Source organism: Orycteropus afer, unplaced genomic scaffold (assembly GCF_000298275.1).
Source record: "Orycteropus afer afer isolate SDZICR_OR568_19922 unplaced genomic scaffold, OryAfe1.0 scaffold00238, whole genome shotgun sequence".
NCBI lineage: Eukaryota > Metazoa > Chordata > Mammalia > Tubulidentata > Orycteropodidae > Orycteropus > Orycteropus afer.
The window spans coordinates 2,732,042-2,754,076 of record NW_006921825.1 but is presented as its reverse complement, the minus strand read 5'-3'; the positions used below and the strand labels follow the sequence as shown (position 1 = coordinate 2,754,076).

Here is a 22,035-nt window from a genome sequence, read left to right as displayed (position 1 = left end):
TGCCTTAGGCACTATGCTACCAGAGCTCCTCCATTACTCATTACGAAATGTAAATCAAAAATACAATGAGATACCACTTTACTCCCTACTAGGATGCTATGATTTAAAAAAAAAAAATAGTTGGCAAAGATACAGAGAATTTGGAACCCTCATTGCTTACTAGTAGGAATGTAAAATGTTACAGCTACTATAGAAAACACAGTTTAGTGGTTCCTCAAAAAGTTAAACACAGAGCTACCATATGACCCACTCCTAAGTATATACCCAAAAGAACTGAAAGCAGAAATGCAGTATAAATTTGGAATTTATCCTATTGTATTATATAATAAAAAATGGCTCTAAATTTAACTTTTTCATACACCTATCTAGTTATCCCCTATTTTTTTTTTTAACATTTATCAAAAAGGCCGCACTTTCCACAGTGATGATTACTGTGTTGTTGTTGTTGTTGTTGTTATGTGCCGTTGAGTCAGGCCTGACTCATAGCGACCCCTCCTTGGGTTGCCGAGGCAGTTAGCATATAATAAATTCCTATTTGCAACTGAGTCGATTTTTGTACTTTTTATTCTGTTCCATTGGTCTATTAATGTGCCAACATTAAATTGTATTAATGAACAAAGACCTTATAGTATGTTTAAATGTCTGGTAAGGCTAGCCCCCAACCCCTTCATTATTATTCTTTTTCAGTGTGTTCCTGGCTCTCTCTGAAATAATCATCATGCTAGAGTCAGACCGCTGAAATCAAAAGAATTTAAAACATATTTCAAATTTAGATTTTTTACTATGATAGAATCACCACTTTACTATGTTCTAAATAAAATCTGTCTATGATTTTCTATACAGATAGAAAATACAGTCAAAGAAATGGGCTAATAAAAACATCTACTCATTAACAAATGGCTAAAGTTCTCAAATTCCTACTAGCTTTGAATAGAAAAACAAATTTAACTGGAAAATTTCTGGCTGAGTCATGGAACTTACTTGTCTTGATCGGGGAAGCAAGATATTACAAATTCGGATGGTAATCAATTTTTTAATTTCTTCGTGTCATTACCAAAACCAAACCCACTGCCATCAAGCACTCTAAGTATGGAGGTTCACAGAAATACATTACCTGGCAATCCTCTGCAGCACCACCAGACTGATTCAACAAGTGTGCTGTATCACTCTGGTTACCACTTGTATGTCCAAGACGATGTTTAACAGGAATTTTGTTAAGGACATATGCACCTGATGTCTGTGGCTTGTTCATCATCTGTGTATACAAAATCAACACATATGTAGTAATAAAGTTTAAAAACATGACTAGGAATATCATGACAGACATATAGACCAAACGAATAGAATTTAAAGTCCAGAAATCAACACATACATCTACGGTCAACTGATTTTCAACAGAAGTCCATTCAATGGGGAAAGAATAGTCTCTTTAATAAATGGTACTGGGACAACTGGATTTCCACATGTAGAATAGAGCTGGCCTTTTACTTCACAAGCATATATGAAAACCATAAAACTTTTAGAAGAAAACGTAAGAGTAATGCTTCAGGGTCTAGTTTTTGCCAATGGATTCTTACATATGACAACAAAAATACAAGCAATAAAAAATAAAATAGATAAATTAGACCTCATCAAAATGGAAAGCTTTTGGGCATCAAGGAACTTTACAAGCAAAATAAAAAGGCCATCTATATAAATTGGAAGAAAGTTTTTGGGAATCACATATCAGATTAAGTGTTTAATATCTAGAATATATAAAAAACTCCTACAACTTAAGAAGAAGACAAACCACCCAACCAAAACATGTATAAAGGACTAGAACAGACATTTGACCAAAGAAGAAATACAAATAGCCAACAAGAATATGAAAGATGCTCAGTGTCATTACTCATTAACCAAAAAAACCAAACTCTTTGCCATCAATTCAGATCTGACTCATAGCGACCCCTCCTTGGGTTTCCAAGGCGATACCTCTACGGAAGTAGATTGCTCAATCTTCCTTCCGAGGAGTGGCTGGTGGGTTTGAAATGCCAATCTTCTGGTTATCAGTCAAGTGCCTTAGGCACTATGCCACCAGGAAATGTAAATCAAAATTACAATGAAATATTACTTTACTCCTACTAGGATGCTATGATTTAATAGGAAAAAAAACAACCAGAGCAGGCAAAGATATGGAGAATTTGGAACCTTCATCACTTACTAGTAGGAATGTTAAAGTTGTATAGCTGCTTTGGAAAACAGTTTGGTGGTTCCTGAAAAAGTTAAACACAGAGCTACCACATGACCCAGCAATTCCACTCCTAGGTATAAACCCAAAAGAACTGAAAGCAGAAATGCAGATACTTGTAAACCGGTTATACAGCATTAACAGCCAAAAAGTGGAAACAACCTAAATGTCTATCAACAAATGAATGAATACACAAAATGTTGCATAGGCATATAAGAGAATATTACTCAGCCACAAAAAGAGATACATGTCACAACATGGATGAACCTTGAAAACACTATGCTGAGTGAAGTAAGTCAGTAATGAAAGGATAAATATTATATAATTCCACTTCCATAAATTACCTAGAATTAAAAAATGGTAGATCAAAGTTCATTAGTGGTTATCAGGGGTGGGAGTGATAAATGGTTAAAGATGGAAAAATTTAGAAACAGTAGAAATTGTTGAACATAATGAATATAATCAATTGTATACATAAAAATTTTCTGAAGTAGCCAATGTTTTGTTAAATACATTTTTACAATAAAAAAACTAAACAACAATAAAGATCAATTTCACGTACCTCACTCCACTAAAAAAAAAAACAAAAACAACCCACAAAACATGCTTAGGAATGATGTGAATTTAGGACAGTGGTATTACCTTGGGGAGAAAAATAAGGAAATCAAAAGGGGAGAAGGTTTTAATTATCTGTAAGGTTTAATTTTTTAAGTGAAGTGGTGGATATATAAATGTTATTATGTATATTTTTCTGAATGTCTGAAATATGTCACAACAAAATACATGAATATATGTGAATACATACTCATACAGACAAAAATTGGTAAATTTTTTTTTCATGTTTCCTTCAACATGAAATGCTCTGGAATACTTGAAGTGACCACAGCTTAACATGAATTAACAGTGTGACAAGGCCATCCAAAAACCATAACACAATCTTGAGGTGCACTAACAGAACATGTTATAATGGATCACACAGGTGATGGTATCACTCTTTTCTGTACTTTTCAGCCAACATCTAGGAGAAGAAGGAGCTCTGGTGGTATAGTGGGTGAGATACTCTGCAGCTAATCCCAGGGTCGGTAGTTTAAACCCACCAGCTGCTGTGCAGGAGGAAGAAGAGGCAATCTACTTCCATAAAAAGTTATAGCCCTGGAAATCCAATGGGAGTCACTGTGAGCTGGAATCGACTCAATGACAATGGGTTTGGTTTTTGGTTTTCTAGAGGAAGCAGGCACCTCTGGGCCCTAACATGACATGGGATATAGGTGACTAGATTTAGGTTTAGATGAAAATGGGCAGGATGATAAATGGAATTGAAACCTTATACTATAAGGAATTCTTAAAAAATAAAAGTCTGAACACATTTAATCTAAAGAAAAGAATCTTGTTATTGTTAGCTGCTGTCAAGCCATACACGAAGTCAAGGCAACTCCATGAACAACAGGATCAAACCAGACCGTTATGATCTATAGGGTTTTCACTGACTGATTTTTCAGAAGTAGATTACCAGGCCTTTCTTCTTTGTCTTAGTCTGAAAGTTCCACTAAAACCAGTTCAGTATTACAGCAACATATAAACCTACACTGACAAACAAGTGGTGGCTGACCTTGAAGTGCCCTGCTTATGAATTAAACCTAGATCTCCTGCACGAAGGCAAAAATTCTATCACTGAGCCACCAATGTCCTCAAACAAAAGAACACTTAGGAGAAAATTATCATCAAATATCAAAATGGCGCTAATTTGTGGTGGGTTTGTTCTTTCCTTCACTCATCTATTCATTCAAATATGTTTTGAACAGTATGTGCCAGGCATTATTTTGGATACTCAGGATAGAATTTAACAGACAAAAATCTCAATTCTCATGGAGTGTCTATTCCAGTTTTAAAAGGTACAGAAATTTTCTACCTGGCAAAAAGGAGAACTAATTGGTGGGAAAAAAGGAGACACATTCTGGCACAAATTCAGGAAGAAGTTCTAGACTTGGTTGTGCAGTGATGAACAGTGACCTTTTTTAGTGTACATAAGAGTCACTTAGATTTATTAAATATGTACATTAATGGGCCTATCCCTAGAGATTGATTCTCTAGGTTTCAGAAGGTAAGGCCCAGGAATTTGAACCCAGAGAAGCGACTGATGAACAACGCCTCTCAAACGTTAGTATACACAAGAGTCACCTGGAGAGCTTGTTAAAAGAGATTGCTGGACCCTACCCTGGGGATTCTTATTCAGTAGGTTGGGGTGAGATCTATGAATCTGCATTTCTAATAAACTTTCAAGAGATCAGATGTGGCTGATCTGTACATGAAACCATGAACAGCACTGATGCAGAAAACCCAAGGACCATGCATTAATAGTGACCTAGATGGTAGGACTGGGTGACCTTTAATTCCTTGTGAATCAGTAGATTACCTTCTGGATGCCTCCATGTACCGTTGAAGGAGGAGACTGGGCTACCAACCCCTGCTGCTGATGAAGGTGCTGTGGCAGGTGATGGTGCTGCTGTGACAGGTGGCTAAGTGTTTGTTGCTGTTGGAGGATCAGCTGTGCTGGGGACTGCAGTGCTGGTTGCTCGTTGTTTTCCCTGTGCCATAAGACTCGAATGAATCGGTTGTTTAGAACAGCCTCTGTGCTGGAAATGGCTTTCCTGGCCTCCTCATTGGTGAGATACTGAATGAGGGCTGCTTCAGGATCACCCTTAAAAGCAACCTTTTAGAAAAAAAAAAAAGTAAAACAGAAAACACAGAAATTAAGAAATAGTTAAATAAAAGTAGAATTGAGAAAGAGAAAACATTCTGCTGAAATCCACTGTGAATCTTTGTAAATGAAGCTCTCCACCCACTAAAAGAGGACATGATTTCAAAATTATCTATGAAAAAAAGAAAAACTATTTAATAAATAATTCTGGTAATAATATTTAACCACTTGGAAAAAAGTTAGGTTATATCCTTCCTTGTTAACTTATTTTCAAATAAATTGAGAGGAAATATTTTGCAAATAACAAACCCAAAGAGACATAAAAATCCAAAGGAAAATTAAGTAAATAGCCTTATTTTAGAAAGCCTTTTATATGCATACCTAAAAACATGATATTTATAAAGACAAAAGTAATAAACTTGACTACATAAGAATTTAAAACTTCTGCTAGTCAAACATGCCAACAAATGGAAAATATATATACTTAACATATGTAGCAAGTAAAGATTTGGTACAGCATTTTCAATAAAAAACAAGTGTCTTTTAAAAAAATAAAATAACTCACTGCCTTTGAGTCCATTCCGACTCATAGCAACCCCCACTGAGTTTCGAAGCCTGTAAATTTTTACGGAAGAAGACTATCCCCATCTTTCCTCCATGGAGTGGCTGGTGGGATTGAACTACCAACCTTTTGGTTGGTAGCCAAATGCCTCAACCACTACACCACCAGAGCTGCTTCTTCAAAAAAAAGGGGGGGGGGGGTTGTGGTTCGCAAAAACAATGGATAGGTAAATCCAAAACAACTGCAGATGTTCTCTATAAATTAAAGAAGATTCTAGCTAGTAATAAAAAACACAAAACAAGTATAATTTTTCACTTACCAAATTTGTTCAAAAAAAGTTTTAATAGATCAATATTACAGCACTGATGGGGTTTGCACACATTACATTTGCAAGTATCAACTGTAAAACCCACCTGGAGAATAACTTGGCACTTTAAATCAAAAACCTTAAAATAAGTACACATTGGGGTCCCTGGGTAATGTAAACAATTAATATACTTGGCTGCTAACCAAAAGGTTAGAGATTCAAATTTACTAAGAGGTGCCTACTAAGAAAGTCCTGGTGATCTCATTCCCAAAAATCAGCCACTGAAATTCAGGGCTACGAATCAGTTCTTCCTTGTTCAGTCATGGCCAATGAAGTAAAACTGAAATAAGACTTGAATTTGTAAAATGTGTAAACTAGAATGATAACTGGGGAAAGAAAAATTATGGGTTATGTCCTACTAGAAATAATCTCTTTCTTAGAAAACAAGGGCAATGTGCATGTTGCATAGCAAGCAAATCCCTTGTCCAGCATAGTAGGGTAACAACTTTTCTCCACTCAAAGATGGCAGCTGACCATGCACTTTGAATGTGTGTCACTCACCAGAGTCTTGGCAATAACCCAGGACTCTGGGTTATTATAATAATAATCTCCTGCATCAGGTTCCTGAAAAGTCTCATTACACCTCTTCTGGGTCTTCCATTCCAGGGCTTCAATCCATGATTTTTCCCATTCCAGTTGTTATCCACTTCACTCAACTATTAAAAATTCAAGTCTGTTCCAATTTCTCTTTACTGGCCATGACTGCACCAGTTCAAAGTTCTGCTGAAATCCATATAGAGCGCAGTTCTACTCTGGCACACATGGATTACTCAACTGTAACTGATATAGTGGTTACCAGGGCCAAGTGGAAACAAGGAGCTCTGGTGGCACAGCCACCTAAGGTATTTGACTGCTAACCAGAAGGATGGCAGTTCAAACCCACCAGCCACACAACAGAAGGAAGATGGGGCCATCTCCTTCTGTAAAGATTTACCACCTTGGAAACCCAATGGAGGTCACTATGAGTCTGAATCAATTTGATGGCAGTGGGTTTAGTTTTTTTGGCTTAGGGGCAACTGGGAGAGGGGACTGAAGAGTTATTGCTTGTTTAAGGAATGCTGAGGTTCTTTCTGTTAAGGATGTTTTTTTAAAAATGGGAATGCAAAGTGGTAATGGTTGTACAACATGGTAAATGCAATGAAGATCACTGAACTGTACATGTAAAAATGACTAAATTAGCAAATGTTTTCTTATATGTATATTTTACCAGATAATTTTTTTTTAATTAGTATACCACTTAACTCAGCAATGTCATAAACAATAACAGGTTTACCCATAAAAACGCTCACCACAGCATTATTCTTATTAATAGAAGTAACATAAATTTCCAACAACAGTGAATAGTTAAACAAATTACTCCCCATCCACATTAAGTCCTCTACAATTTTTAAAATACCATAAAGAATATTTAGTGATCTAGGGAAATTTTAAGAGGAAAAAAAGTAGTTAGAGACATTTGATAAGATCGCATTTCTTACACTTTTTAAGCATGTGAAGATATTTTTTAAAATAACGTGTGTATACATGTACAGTCTTCCATATAAATTAAAAACAGTGTATCTTTTCATCAAAAGATGAGCAACTGTCACTGCTGAATAGAGAGATTTGAACGATCTGTTTTTTCACTTGTATTTGATTGATTTCAAATTATTAGTACAACTAAACATGTACTACCTTTGCACTCAAGCAAAAAAAAAAAAAAAAAAAAACTGCTTAAAAAATCTAGAAAGAATACTTTGGTTCAATTTTTGAAATACTAAGTCCCACAATGTTGTTGTTGGTTGCTGTCAATTCTGACTCCTATCAACCTATCAACCTCATGTAACACAGATCTGCCTCATAAGGTTTTCTAGGCTGTAATCTTTATGGAACCAGATTACCAGATCTTTCTCTCACAGAACCACTGGGTGAGTCTAAACCATCAACCTTTTGTTAGCAGTTAAGAGTCTAACCATTGCACCACCAGGGCTCAATTATATAAATTATATTTTGGCTTGATAGTAACACTTAAGTAAAAAGATAAGAGACTGAAATAACAGCATAACAAGTATCCTTGATTATAGCAAACACCCAAGCACAAATTCATAAATTTAAATATCTAACAAGTAGACAGCAATATCCAAAAGCTACAATTTGATCTTGTATAATGCATTATCCAAACTAATCCCAAACCCACTGCCATCAAGTCTTATTTCCAACTCATAGTGACTACCACTTGGTTCCCAAGGCTGTAAATCTTTATGGAATCTTTATGGCAACAGATTGCCTCATATTCCTCCCATGGAGCAGCCGGTGGGTTCAAACTGCCTAATTTTTGGTTAGCATCCCACTGCCTTAGCCACAGCGCCACCAGAGCATACCTTGTAACATATTATTCTGCCATCCTTAACTAATTACTATTCCACACAACATAAATGTCAGTCAGTAGACAAGATTACAATCTTAGAAATTACCAAAACCTCAGCTATCCAGCTAAAATACTAAAGCAGCTGAAAATGTCATTTGTACAGACACAGACCTATGAACAAAAACAGTTATTAGCCCTGTGTCTTGTAAGAGGTTGCAGAGAAGAAACAAAAGAATTCACAAGAACAAATTCAGCTTAACAATTTTAGGTAGATATACAGGTGGAGTTTAACAATGCTAAGCAGAAATGACCAGAATAACCACTGACTCAACATGATAGCAATACTTTCAGAGACCTATAAAGAGCATAGATTCTGTCTCCAACACAGCTACATTTACCTGGATGTTAACAATAGTTCCAAACTTGCTGAAGTGTTCATTTAGCTTCGTAATGTTATTCAATTCCTGAGGGATTTTCTTGACTTCTAGTTTGGTGTTTGTATATTGATTCTTCCTCAAGAATCCTGGTTTACTCTGATTGTTATTCCCTTGCCTAGTAGAAATATAAATAGATGTTGGTTAATTTCTTACCTCATACGCTACCAAAGGATATGTCACAAAGAATTTAAGCTTATATTTATTGGAAATTATCTTTTCTAGACCTTAACATTCTTCAGAAATTACTAATTTTCACATCACCCTTATTATATAGGTTCAGTAACACTGTAAGCAGCGTCTAAGGCACTACATTTAGTCTCTATTCAACTAGAGCAACAGTCCTATTGGTCCTATTATTGCACAGGATTTATCTGTTTTTATGAATAGTATATAACTATTACACTACTACTTCTGATCTACTGTGGCTGACATGGTCAGTGTCTCATGCATATTTCCTGGGATCTTGATGGTATCTTTTTTTTTTTTCAAGCTTGGTGTTATTGACAATGTACATAGCAAAACACATCTAGTCAACGTTTCTACACGTACAATTCAGTGACAATGATTATATTCTTTGAGTTGTTCAACCATTCTCATCTTCTTTTTGTGAGTTGTTCCTTCCACTTCAACATAAACTTGCTGCCCCCTAAGGTTTCTGTCTAATCTTCCAAGTTTCTGTTGTGAATTTGATCCCACACACACAGTTCTTAAAAGAGCATAATGCTCAGACATTTTGTACTAGTTAAGCTAAACTACTGTTTGGTTTAAAGAAGACTTAAGGAGATTTTCTGGTTTAAAGTTTAAAGGTTATCTCAGGGTTATACTTTAAGGATTTATTCAGCTTCAATGGCTGAAGAAATTCTGCAGTCCATAAGAACTTGAAATTCTTTTCTGCATTTTCTCCCTTTTGATCAGGATTCTTCTATAGACTCTCTCATCAAAATTCAGTCATGGTAGCCAGGCACCATCCAGTTCTTCTGGTTGCATGGCAAAGGAGGCAGTTAGTCATGGGGGCAATCAGTCACACATTCCATGTCCTCTACCTATCCCTGATTCTCTTTTCTCTGTGGCTCCAGCTGAATAGAGACTAACTGTAGTGCCTTGGGCGCTGCTCACAAGCTTTTAAGATTCTTTTTCATCTTCTTACTCATTTCCAGTGTCTCAATAATTTCTTATATTGGGTTAGGTTTGAAAAAAGGTAGGTAGGTATAAATTACAAATATCTGTTAGGAATATTATTAGCTTTGTGATTTTTAGAACTTTCTTGGAATTTTAACTTTGAGACACATAGTTTAAAAAGCACTGATTAATGACAACTTTTAATTTTATAAATTTACTATATAAAACAAAATAATAAGAAGAGTGATTAGACATTACTAATTAGGAAATTATCTTACTTTCCCAGCCAAGGTTTCTTTGTGAGTGGCCCTTCCAAACCACTCATAGCTCTTTTTCGGCTATCTGGTTCAAGAACTACTCTGGTTATGTTGCTATTAATTGAAACAGGGACAGGTGGTTCAGTCTGGATGACAATGTTAGCAGCTGTTGGAAACAAAAATTCACATTATTGACAATACATTCTGTTTGAGCAGTTTCAAATGACTAAAGTATTTAATACAAAAATGAAAAAGCACTGCAAATAGTATTCAGTTACTACAATCTCCTTTTCAGAAATACCCAACAGCTACAAAATTATTAACTACATCCTTTTTCTAAAACTAGAATGTCCAAGTTTAAAAAGTCAAAGGCAACCTCTAATGTATCAACTGATTCAGGCAAGTTATCATCAATGGACACAAAAACTACTGGTGAAAGGTTAACAAAGAAACAAGATATTCATGTGGTGACAAAGTATCACTATACAAATTACTAATCAATAGTTATCACCTTAGGCAAATGATCAAACTTATTACCATTAATAAAGGGACATCTTGCCAATATTTATCTCCTGATACCACTCAACAAGAAGCTCACCATATCATATGGATTGGTTATTAGATATTATGCAATTATAATTTTCTTTTATGGGATAGTTCTACTCTGTCCTATACAGTTACTATGAGTCAAAAATCAACTCAACAGAATGGGTTTGGTTTTTTTTTTGTTTGCTTGTTTGTTATACATGTTGTTGTTGTTATGTGCCATAGAGTCGGACCCAACTTATAGCGATGTATAAGTAAAACCTGCAAAAAAAAAAAAAAAAAAAAAAAAAAAAGCCAGAACCTGTGTAATACAGAAACCTGTCAAAGGAGGAAAACATAAATATTTTCCACTAATAATAAGCAATAGTGCTAAGAATGCACCCTGTCAAAGGTGAAAAACTTCTAAGACCTGGAGAAACAAGGCAGTTATGTCATGTTCCAGCACTCACAGGTTTAACTGGATTTAAAGATGTATTTAAGGAGTCCTTGTGGTATAGTGGTTAAGCACTCAGCTGCTAACCAAGTTCATCCGCATAACAGTAAAGGAATTATGATGTAAAGAGATTCATTCATTCAACAAATTTATCTTAAGCAGGTACTATAGCTCAGCAACTATATTAGAATGTGTGTATAAATTAATGAATAAACAGAGACATGATCCCAACCCTTTTGTTGTTGTTTATTGTTGTTATGTGCTATTGAGTCGGACCCAACTCATAGCGACCCCTCCTTGGGTTGCTGAGGCAGTATCACTACCAAAGTAGATTGCCAAACCTTCTTTCCAAAGAGTGGCTGGTGGATTTGAAGCGCCAGCCTTCTGGTTAGCAGTCAAGTGCCTTAGGTGTTATGCTACCAGAGCTCTTCCCAACCCTTTTAGGGCTTACATTTTCAGAAAGCTAAGAGAAAAGACAGCAATTCTTGTGATTGCATAAAACATTCTAAAATTTGATATTCCATTATCTCTTGCCAAAACAGTTAACATTACCACTTGTCATTGCCTATTGGTTTTCTTTATTGAAGTGCCTTATAACAAAAGGAAAGAGATATAGCTAGAGGTTAAGTGACTTGCCCAAGATGACTTAGCAACCTTATAGTAACCCAAGCTACCTGACCTGTAACTGAGAAACAGATAACTGTGGATTACCAAGGTACAGATAGACCAGGCTAGTGACAAAGTAAAGACCTGAAATCATTAAGAACATGATCTTTCCACTAATTTCAGGTAAAGTGGTAAAAATGTATGCATTACAGCATAGAAGGTGAGAGCATATTCTTTGCAATCAGATAGGCCTCGGCTCAAATTGCAGTTAAACCACTTAATAGCTGTGTGACCTTGAGCAAGGTCTTTAACCTCCTAAGACTCAGTGTCATCACCTGCAAAAAGAATTAAAACAGTACTTCTTTTATGAAATTGTTGTAAGGAATATAAAAGACAGTTGTTGTTGTTGTTGTTGTTATGTGCCGTCGAGTCGGCCCCGACTCATAGCGACCCCTTCTTGGGGTAATACATATAAAAGCACTTGGTACAGTTCTGATAAAAACTGTTAGCTTATAGTAGCAAAAGAAGTATTAACGGCAGTGAAGAATTAAAATCACGATAAGAAACTGGGTAAGAATAAGAAAATGTTCACCATATGATTAAATCATAAAAATATTGTCAGGTTGGCTCATCACCAGTCACGTAAATGAAACTTAAATACTGGAAATCTAATTATAAAAACTACTAAGAAATCAGAATTTCATTAAACTTTTTTTTTTTAAAACCAAACTTTCTTTTTTGAGTGGGAGATATCGACCTATATATTAAAGGTAAATACTTATTTACATTTAATCTTCAGCTTCTTTTCTTTTTCAAAGCTTATGACAAAGCTTTGTAAATATCCTAATATGAGGTTTTAATCATAGGTGCTAAAAATGATCACATAACAAATTTTTATTGCAGGAAGGTCTCGATAATATTTTTATGAAGCACAACTCATATTATAATACAAAATAGGCTCTTAAATGATCAGTTTTTTTAAGGCAAGAGACTAGGCCTTTCATCTTTCTATTCCCAGTATCTAGCACAGTACCCAGAAGCTAACTAAATCAGCCTACAGTCCTACTAAAAAAGTATTTAAATAACATTACTATTGTAGGTATTTCAATAAATATAGTCTAATTATAGTTTTTAAATAAAATGTGAAGATAAAGTTATTCAAAACATTTATTTGAGATGATTACACAGTACCCTTCAAAAAGATAATGTATAAGTACATTTAGACTTTAATTTCCTCAAATGAGGTCAGAAATGCAAATTTTAACTATATCCAGCTATTACAAAATACTTAAATCTCAGAAAAATTTCAAGGCATTCTCACCTCTTGGATTTGCATCCATATCTCCAGATGTTAGGCCAATCAGGTTTGGGCGTTGCGTCTGTGTTCTTGAAAAGAACTGTCTGTACTGAGATCTACCAGAACTGGTAATACTAGGAGCTTCTGGGTTATAACCATCGGGTTCATATGTATCTGAGGGGAAACAAAACAAATAAAAACAAACAACAAATTAGAGACAGATCAAACTATTTCTCATTACTATGAACTGCTCATTTTTTTTCTTCAACAAATTTTACCAACCCATGTGTATTTATTTTTGAGCTACAGCACATAGGTCTTTTGAGAGTGAAAGAAAAAAAGGTTCCTGTTACAGAACACTGATATACAAATCTACTCTTAAATACTGATGTATTTCCAGATTCATAAACCTAGTCATTTTTATCCTATATATTAATAACCTAATTCAAACACCAGTGAACACATTTTAAGATAAATTTTCATGTACACAAACACCATACATGGTTGAGTTTCATCTATTATCTATCATGTATCACCAATTTCTACATCTTCTTTATTTATTAAGAAAATTTTAATTAAAAAAAATTTACTTTGTTATCTGAATTTTCAAATGGAGAACAGCTGGTTTACACATAATATATATTTCAAATGGAATAGCTAAAATAAGATAAATTTTATATTTATGAATATAATTATCTTACCACCACTCTTCATCAATGCCACTTTAATATAAGTTTCATGTGTTTTCTCTACAACTAAAAAGTTAATTTAAAAAATTGTAACAATGAACAATTATTCCTTTAGAGTTTAAAAAGAAAATCTGCAAGTGGTCTATAAATAATACATATCCTCTTCATCCTACATAAAATGAAAGAAGGGTTAAAATTGACTGGAGACACTCAGCTTTTATAACTGTAATTTAGAAATCCCTGTACCCCTTTTTTAATGGAAAAAATCTTTTTGCTGTTCACATTAAGCTCAAGCTATAAGACAAGATATAGTCAAATCTTTATTATTGTCAATCACTTCTACGATTGAGAGAACAATAGCCGCAAATTACAGTAAGTATTCAGTTACCAGTGGTACTCTTGACAGAAAATCTACAATTAAGGCTGAAGAAAGTTTTAAAGAAATTACACAATCAAACGACCTTGTTCTACAATTCCTGGGAATCCACAAACCCCAAGAAACTTAACAACCCTTTGGCTAATTATGATGAACTAAGAACTAAAGGTAAAGTGCAAAATCACACTTGCAAAGCACTCCATAAACCACTGCCATCAAATCAATTCCAACTCATAGCAACCCCCACTGGGTTTCCAAGGCCATAAATCTTTACAGAAGTAGATCAACTCATCTTCCTTCTACAGAGTAGGTGGTGGGTTCAAACTGCCAACCTTCTGGTTAACAGTCAAATGCCTTAGGCACTGTACTACCAGAGGTCCTAAAAGCACTCCATAGATCCTCAAAAAGCACATGTGAATAGAAGGGAAAAGTTTTCACAAAACCTACATTATGCACAATCAATCCACACAAGGGCAGAAGAAATAAAGGCATGCTCATACATGACCAGCAAAAAAACAAGTATTTGTTTTTATTTTAAAAAATGATTAACCTAATTTTTCTTATAATATACAATTAACCAGAAAATATTCAAGTTGGTATTTTGTTCCTATCTAACTAGCTCAAGGAACTAGCATAGTTTTGTTACCGAGGCACTGAAAGTAAATACAAAGGACACCAGAGATGATAGACACACAGGAGGCCTAATCATCTAGCAGCCACTGGAGACAAACCAAAGAAACAGAAAAACAGAAAATAAAACTACCTAAGGGTTTTAATGGGAATTTGTGACATTACATCAGGAAGCCAGGCTATCTGGTCAGCTTATGAACAAAAGATCAACAAGGTAGATAGCCATCTGTAGCACAGCTTACCTGGGACCAGAGGGGTGGGGCTGGAGACTGAGGTATGGTACCCAATGGAGGATCCCATGAGGTTGCGAGGTGGCACCAAACGAGCTGCCAACAGAGGAGGCGGTGTCCCCAACTGAAGTCGCTCAGATGCAGCAGCACCATGTTCACGAGAATACATGGGCTGTCCTATAGAGGAAAGAATAGGAGGGCAACTGGGATTGAGAGTCACAAGCTTCTCTTAGGTAATGATGTATTTCCTGAGACTCTGAACCAGGAATAGAGGTATTACACTAAAAGGAATAGTATTCAAGAAAGATGTTACTGAGATTCTTTCTAACTCAAAAAACAAGAGACATGTAATTGGTTAGGATGTACCACTGGGTAAAGAAAGAAAGCACAGGTAGTATGACTGTATAATAATTGCCATCTTTTACAATCTCAAAACAGAGTAACTATGAGCTAACTTTACACAAAACTGATCAACTATATCAAATCATTACACAAAGGAGACCTGAGCTATTATTCATATAGAATCTTGTATCTAATGACACATGCAAATATGAAGCTGTCACTCCCCCAAAAAAAAACCTACCTTAAAAAACACCTCCACCCCAAACCCACACAATTTCAGTTTTGCATAAAATATACTCCCGTATCTGGGGACAGAAAAAATTTAAAAAGTAAAAGCAAATAAACAATATACCACAAGCATACCTTCATAGAGAGTAAGAAATGTTCAAAAGAAGAAAAAATGAACTAAACAAGATAGTGATAATGTGTTAACCACTTGGGAAGGTGAACAACAAATACAGACTAATGTGATTAACAAAGAAGGAGAAAAGGTCAAGAATCCTTATCAGCAGACCAGCTACTGTACATCTGAAATTACTCTGGATATTAAGGACCATTTTTTGAAAGAAAGCACATTTAAGGTTTATATATATCAATGCAAGAATGCCAGGTACTATGACAACAAATTTTACAAAACAAGCTTAGAAAAAGACAATCAAGGAGCAAACCTCCCTTTTGTTGGTCATTTAATAGTATCTCTTTCAAAGACTATCCCATATGAGGTATATTCATAAGATTTAGTCAATATTTTGCATCCAAAGTCAGATATTCACTATGTGACATGAGACAAAATAAACTGAATTAGAAGTTTTTTGCATCTGAGGAAATGTCCTTAAAAGTTTAAAATTTCTAAATATTTTTAATACATCGTATCAGGAAACTCTGTAAGATAATCACTTGATTTCATAGTATATGCTGAGAGAAAACAGATGTGTTAAACTTTATACATGGCTCTTCCTACATATGGAACAAAGGAGATGATAAATTGTATTGTCCCACAGACCATACAACTGTGCACTTAACACCACCCCCCAAAAGAATCAATCATTACATTGTAAAAACAATTTTAGCATATGCTCAAATATCTGAAGATAATTATAAGCATGACCTATTGCAGAGAATTCCATGCTGAGTGACCCATCAGCAGAATGAAGTAGTGTGCTAAAAAGAATAAAATGCAAAGTATGATCTCAGTCCACTGACTATGTTTAAATTTATGGTATAGTACTCAATAAACCAAGTATATCTGAACAAAGTTATGGTGTATGAATATGACATGTTCTATAAAATAGGATGTTATGTGATTTGGGTACTGTATGAACATGCAGTGATTGATGATTTTCTACCTTTGTGTTGTTTAATAACTTTTGGTTTCACTTCCAAATCAGTACTTCTTTGCCTCTTGCTGCTGCTATCACTAGCACTGGTTTTGCTGCATATGGGAGCAACGATGCACTTCATGGTAATATTTCAAAAGAAAATTAAATAAACAGACAATACTACATCACTCAGAGATGCATGATACATAACACTGGATGATGATGTTGCCTACCAATTGAAGCATGCACTATCATATGGTAAACTTTTTATTTGTAAGTAGGGAAAGTTCACATTAAAATAATGATAGAAAATACAGTACAGTACATACATAATGCACTAACATAAGAGTTTATTGTCAATATCAAGATACATGTATTAGTGGTTATACATGTACTGTACCATTATATGCTTGGCAGTACAACTGCTTTGTATACAAGAGACATGAGACACATGGTGGGAAACTGTTGCATCCACCACATCCAGTTACATCAACTATGTCCCCCATTCTCTGGGATTTCTGAACTCTATTATAACTTATGGGACTATGGACATACATGCAGTACGATATTGCCCAAACAGATGTTGCACAGTGCATTAATGTAACAGTCTCAAAGTAAATTAGAAATTAAAAGGCCACCTCACACACTATTTTGAAAATGAATGACAAAGAACATGCATTCAAACACTTAAGATGATTGTTTATTCAAATGAAACATGACTTTCTTTTAAAACACCAATTATGATCTCTAATAGTATTTCTAAAAGAAACAAGGTTCCTTAGACAAATAGTTGGTTCCAGATCAGGGTGATAAATTACGATAAATGAAGAAAAGACTGAAGTTGTCAGGAATTTCATTTTTCTTGGATCCACAATCAACACCCATAGAAGCAGCAGTCAAAAAATCAGACGTCATATTGCACTGGGCAAATGTGCTGCAAAAGACCTCTTTAAAGTGTTAAGAAGCCAAGATATCACTCTGAAGACTAAGGTGCACCTAATCCAAGCTATGACATTTTCAATCACCTCATAGGCATGTGAAAGCTGAACAAGGAATAAGGAAGATCAAAGAAGGTTAATGCCTTTGAACTGTGGTGCTGACAAAGAATACAAGAATACGGAAAATGTCATGGATTGCAAGAATGAACAAATCTGTCCTGGAGGAAGTGCAGCCAGAATGCTCCTGGGAAGCGAGAATGACCAGAATGTGTCTCACTTACTTTGGTCATGTTGTCAGAAGGGGCCATTCCCTGGAGAAGGATATCATACTTGGTAAAGTAGAAGGTCAGGAAAAAAGGGGAAGACTCTCAATGAGATGGACTGACACAGTGGCTGTATCAATGGGTTCAAGGATAGCAAGGATTGTGAGGATGGCACAGGATCAGACAATGTTTCATTCTGTTGTATACAGGGTCGCTATGAGTCAAAGCCAACTTGACAGCACCTAACACAACAACAGGTCAAGGCAGAAAATATCTAAGATAAGCCTGGTACACTTTGTCCTTCCAGAAGCAAGATAGCTATCAAAGACTCTAACCATCACATAAAATAAGAAAGGAAGAACAAAATAAAAAGAACCCTCAGAAACCAACATGAAGAGGTTTCTACTCGTCAAAAATGAGAAAATTTGATTTGACAACTCAAAAGAGTAGATAGGGCAGTGAGTTTGTTAATGAGGAGGAACAATTTGAAAAAGGAATGTGAAAATGGTTGCACAACTTGAAAAATGTAATTAATGTCACTGAATTGTACAGGTAGAAAATGTTGAATTAGTATATGTTCTGCTATGTATATTCTCAATAACAAAAAATAGGAAATAACTTGGTATATTTTTAAAAATGAGACAATTTGATATCAAAAAGAATTGTAATGGGTGAAGCATATCAAAAAACAAACAAACAAACAAAAAACAAATCCACTGCCACTGAGTTGATTCTGACTTACAGCTAGCTACCCCCACTGGGTTTCAAGGTGGTAAATCTTTATGGAGGTAGAATGCCCCATCTTCTTTGCAGAGAGGCTTTTAGGCTTGAATCGCCAGCCTTCTGGTTAGCAGTCAAATGCCTTAAGCACTGCACCACCAGAGCTCCTTTTGAAGCTTATCAAACATGTTCTTTTTAAAAAAAAAAAAAAAAATGCAGGAGTTCATGATGACACTTTAAACAAAAGAAAAGAAAATCATAGTGGTCACCTTTGGAAAATACTAGGAAGCCAACTCATTCTGAAAACTGAGAAATGAAAGGAAGCAATCAAGCATAAATCTGTCTTTCCTATCAAAACTGCGTTTCAGATTTACCAAGTTTTTCTTTGTAGAATCCCACTCAATAAATACAGAAGAAATTGTAAAATTAGAACGTCACAATTTTATAAACCCCTAGTTAAATTACAGACTGCTCACAAATGGCTGCTAAAACCTTAAGCAACTTTAAAATGTACAAATCAGAGAAAAACACCTATACACAATGATATTTATAATACAGGAGACAACCAGATGTTATGTGCATCATGATGTATTACAGTGGGAAACACATAACCTCACTTATAAACAGCCTTGCCCCCAAAGAAAAAGAAAACCAAACATGAACTAAGTCAATAGATTTAACTTCCAATTTACAGGGAATACAGGAATGTGTTACATGGTACCATAAAATCGCAATCTGCCAAATCCAGAATGTAAAAACATTCTTCCATACAGATGCACTATTCCTTCAATAAATAAATGGCAGGAGAAAAAAAAAAAAAAGAGGTAGGAAAAATTGTTACACATTTAAAGACTAGATTAAAATATCAACCAAATGTAAACTTGTTTGAATCCAGCTTCAAATGAACAAGCTGTAAGAAGATACTGATGAGGTACGTGCAAGATATGAACACTGACTGGGCATCTGATGACGGTAAAGAGCGACTGCTAATTTTCGAAGGATGGGATAAAAGTATCATGATTATGACTGCATGTGTTTAACTTTTATCTTTTAGAAACACAGAATGAAGTTTTTACAGATGAAAATGTCAGGTGTGGGACTTTTCTAATGTAACTGAGGACTGGGAACATAGACATTCACTAAACTATTCACTCACCTTTCGTGTATATTTGAAATTTTCCATAAGAAAAAGGTCGTAAAAATCAGAAATACATTATAATGATGGTGAAGATGACTCACTGAGCATTTATAGTCATTCAATTTCATTTTAGTCAGTATGGAGAATAAGTATTCCCAAACTGCAACCCAACTAACCCAAGTTCATGTTGTTATCTTAACTTGTTCATATATCTTACCTGTTTAATACTAACATTTTCACATTCTTAATGTTAACTCTAGGCAGTTGAAGATAGTCTTTAACCAAACTAAAATTTTAGCCACTTTTTATAATTTTTCTGTTTTGTGTCTTTAGGGGGGAAAAAACATGGTAAGTTTTAATCTGAAATCTTTAAAAAAAAAAAGAAAGAGAGAGAGAAACAGAAAGAAAAGCTACACCTTTCAAATACTGTCAGTATTTATCATGTGTCCTCTCTGTAGGAATACAAAATCCCTGACCACTTTTGGAATCCCAGAGCCTAAACAGTGCCTGATACATAGTGGGAATTCAATATAGTCATTGAAAGAAGAGATAAAAGCTTATTTATTACAAGTATACAAATGACAATTAATTATCTGGATGGGTATCTGTACACTGAACTGGGCAACATGACAGCTAATGCAACACAAATGAAGGTAAAATACAAGGAGAGGAAAAAAACTCTAGATGAGATACAAGGACTCTATTAGAAATGGACTCAACTTTCTAGACATCTACATCCACTACTCTGCAAAGAGGAATTTTATTAAATGAACTGAACAAAGAAATCTCTAATTTAAGAATGCAGTGTTTTTAAGATCTTACACAGATAGTAAGAGGAAATGTGTTTTTAAAAGATAAAGATTATTCATGTGAATTCCTTTGAAAATTAACAACTGCCTTCAAGCTAAGAATTACTTGCCAGAATCCCCAGATGTTATATACTTACTTTTTCAAATATCCAGTATAAGAAGCTGAGCAGTTATAAAATATTTCTTCTGTATCTTGTTTGAAGAAGCAGAAGGAAGACACCAAATTTAAGGCAGAGAAGAGAGTATATATTGCATATAATCTCAACATTGTAAACCAGAAAATGGTTTTATGAAAATCAAAGATAAACACTGACTTGGTAACTTCAAATTTCAGAAAAACATTTAAGTACTTTAGAAGAAATAGTTGATTTAATAGTTGTTAATAGATACGATAATGCTGTCTTCCATACATCTCCAACTATATCTCATTACATATGTCATTTCCATAGAATTCATGACATTCTAACTCAACAAAAACAATAAAATGTTAAAAACTGTTTTTCTAAACTATATTTGATATTAATATTTTAATTGCATTATCAGGTGCCACCTACACCCTATTGAGTTTTACAACGGGGATAAGTCTGTTTCTTTTTTTAACATCCAATTGTATTCTTCCAAATCAAGTGATAATTACAGCCTAAGTGAAATTTTTATTTTTGGCAAAATCAGTTCCTTTGTCCTCTATGTTTCTGCAGCACCCTGTTCTTTTAGCTATAACAGCAAAACGCACTATAGTTGCTTTATGTTTTTACATATTTATTTCCAACTATTGGAGTATTCAGCTTCTTAGAAGAGCCATTTCTTAGTCAGCTGTATATACCCAGTACTTACCACTGAGCAGACTCCTATTCCTACCTTCAAATTTCCATATTTTATTTTTTTATTTTGACTCCCTACTGCCATACTTGTCACAAATTAAATATAATTTTATTTGTAAGTATTTTCTATGCTGTGAATTTATAATGATAATTTTAATGGCAAATCCGTAATTTAAACTTTTGTAAATTGTTAAACTTTTATGGTAGCTCAAGTTCTCTTGAGCTACACCGCAAAAATATCTTCAATTATTGTCTTTTTACTTTACTGGAACTGAAGCAAGTTCTAATTTTTGAAGTTACTGATTATGGATTTAGAAAAGCAAACATAAATAAACTGAAGGATTGAATTTATGTTTCAAAGGCAATAATTAAAAAAACTTTAGTATACTAAATCAAATGTTTTTTAAGTTTTAGATTGTTACCAGAAATAAACTACTAGGTTCTCAAATTTCTCTATAAATTTCAGGATCAAACTTTAGATTTTTAAAAATTTGTATCAGAGAATGAGATTTAACTTTTCTGATATGCATACTCTATTAACTTGCAAAATACTCAGCTGCCAACTAATTAAATCAATTTGGAAACACTGACAATGCATGTAAGACTATCTTCTGGAGTAATAAGTAATTCACAGATGCCAATGAGAAGTTAGCACCCTTCTCATTTTCTGAGACAAAATGAGCAAATAAAATGAGTATTTCATATGTTTGTTGGCCGCTTGAATATCCTCCTTGGTGAAGTGTCTATTCATGTCTTCTGCCCATTTTTTAATTGGATTGGTTGTCTTTTTGTTATTGAGGTGTTGGAGTGTTCTATAAATTCTAGAGATAAGTCCCTTGTCAGATATGTTATTACCAAATATTT

At 34.6% G+C, this 22,035-nt stretch overlaps 1 protein-coding gene across 1 annotated transcript in view; it reads right to left on the bottom strand.

The window, feature by feature from the left end:
* RBM27 (RNA binding motif protein 27) overlaps positions 1 to 22,035 on the bottom strand; it is a 121,689-nt gene that overhangs the window by 29,916 nt on the left and 69,738 nt on the right. The window contains exons 10-15 of the mRNA XM_042782088.1: positions 14,834 to 14,998; positions 12,921 to 13,070; positions 10,036 to 10,180; positions 8,600 to 8,753; positions 4,641 to 4,937; positions 1,115 to 1,255 (exon numbers count right to left, since the gene is read on the bottom strand). Of these exons, the coding sequence (XP_042638022.1) occupies positions 1,115 to 1,255; positions 4,641 to 4,937; positions 8,600 to 8,753; positions 10,036 to 10,180; positions 12,921 to 13,070; positions 14,834 to 14,998 (1,052 nt within the window). The remainder of the gene's footprint in view (positions 1 to 1,114; positions 1,256 to 4,640; positions 4,938 to 8,599; positions 8,754 to 10,035; positions 10,181 to 12,920; positions 13,071 to 14,833; positions 14,999 to 22,035) is intronic.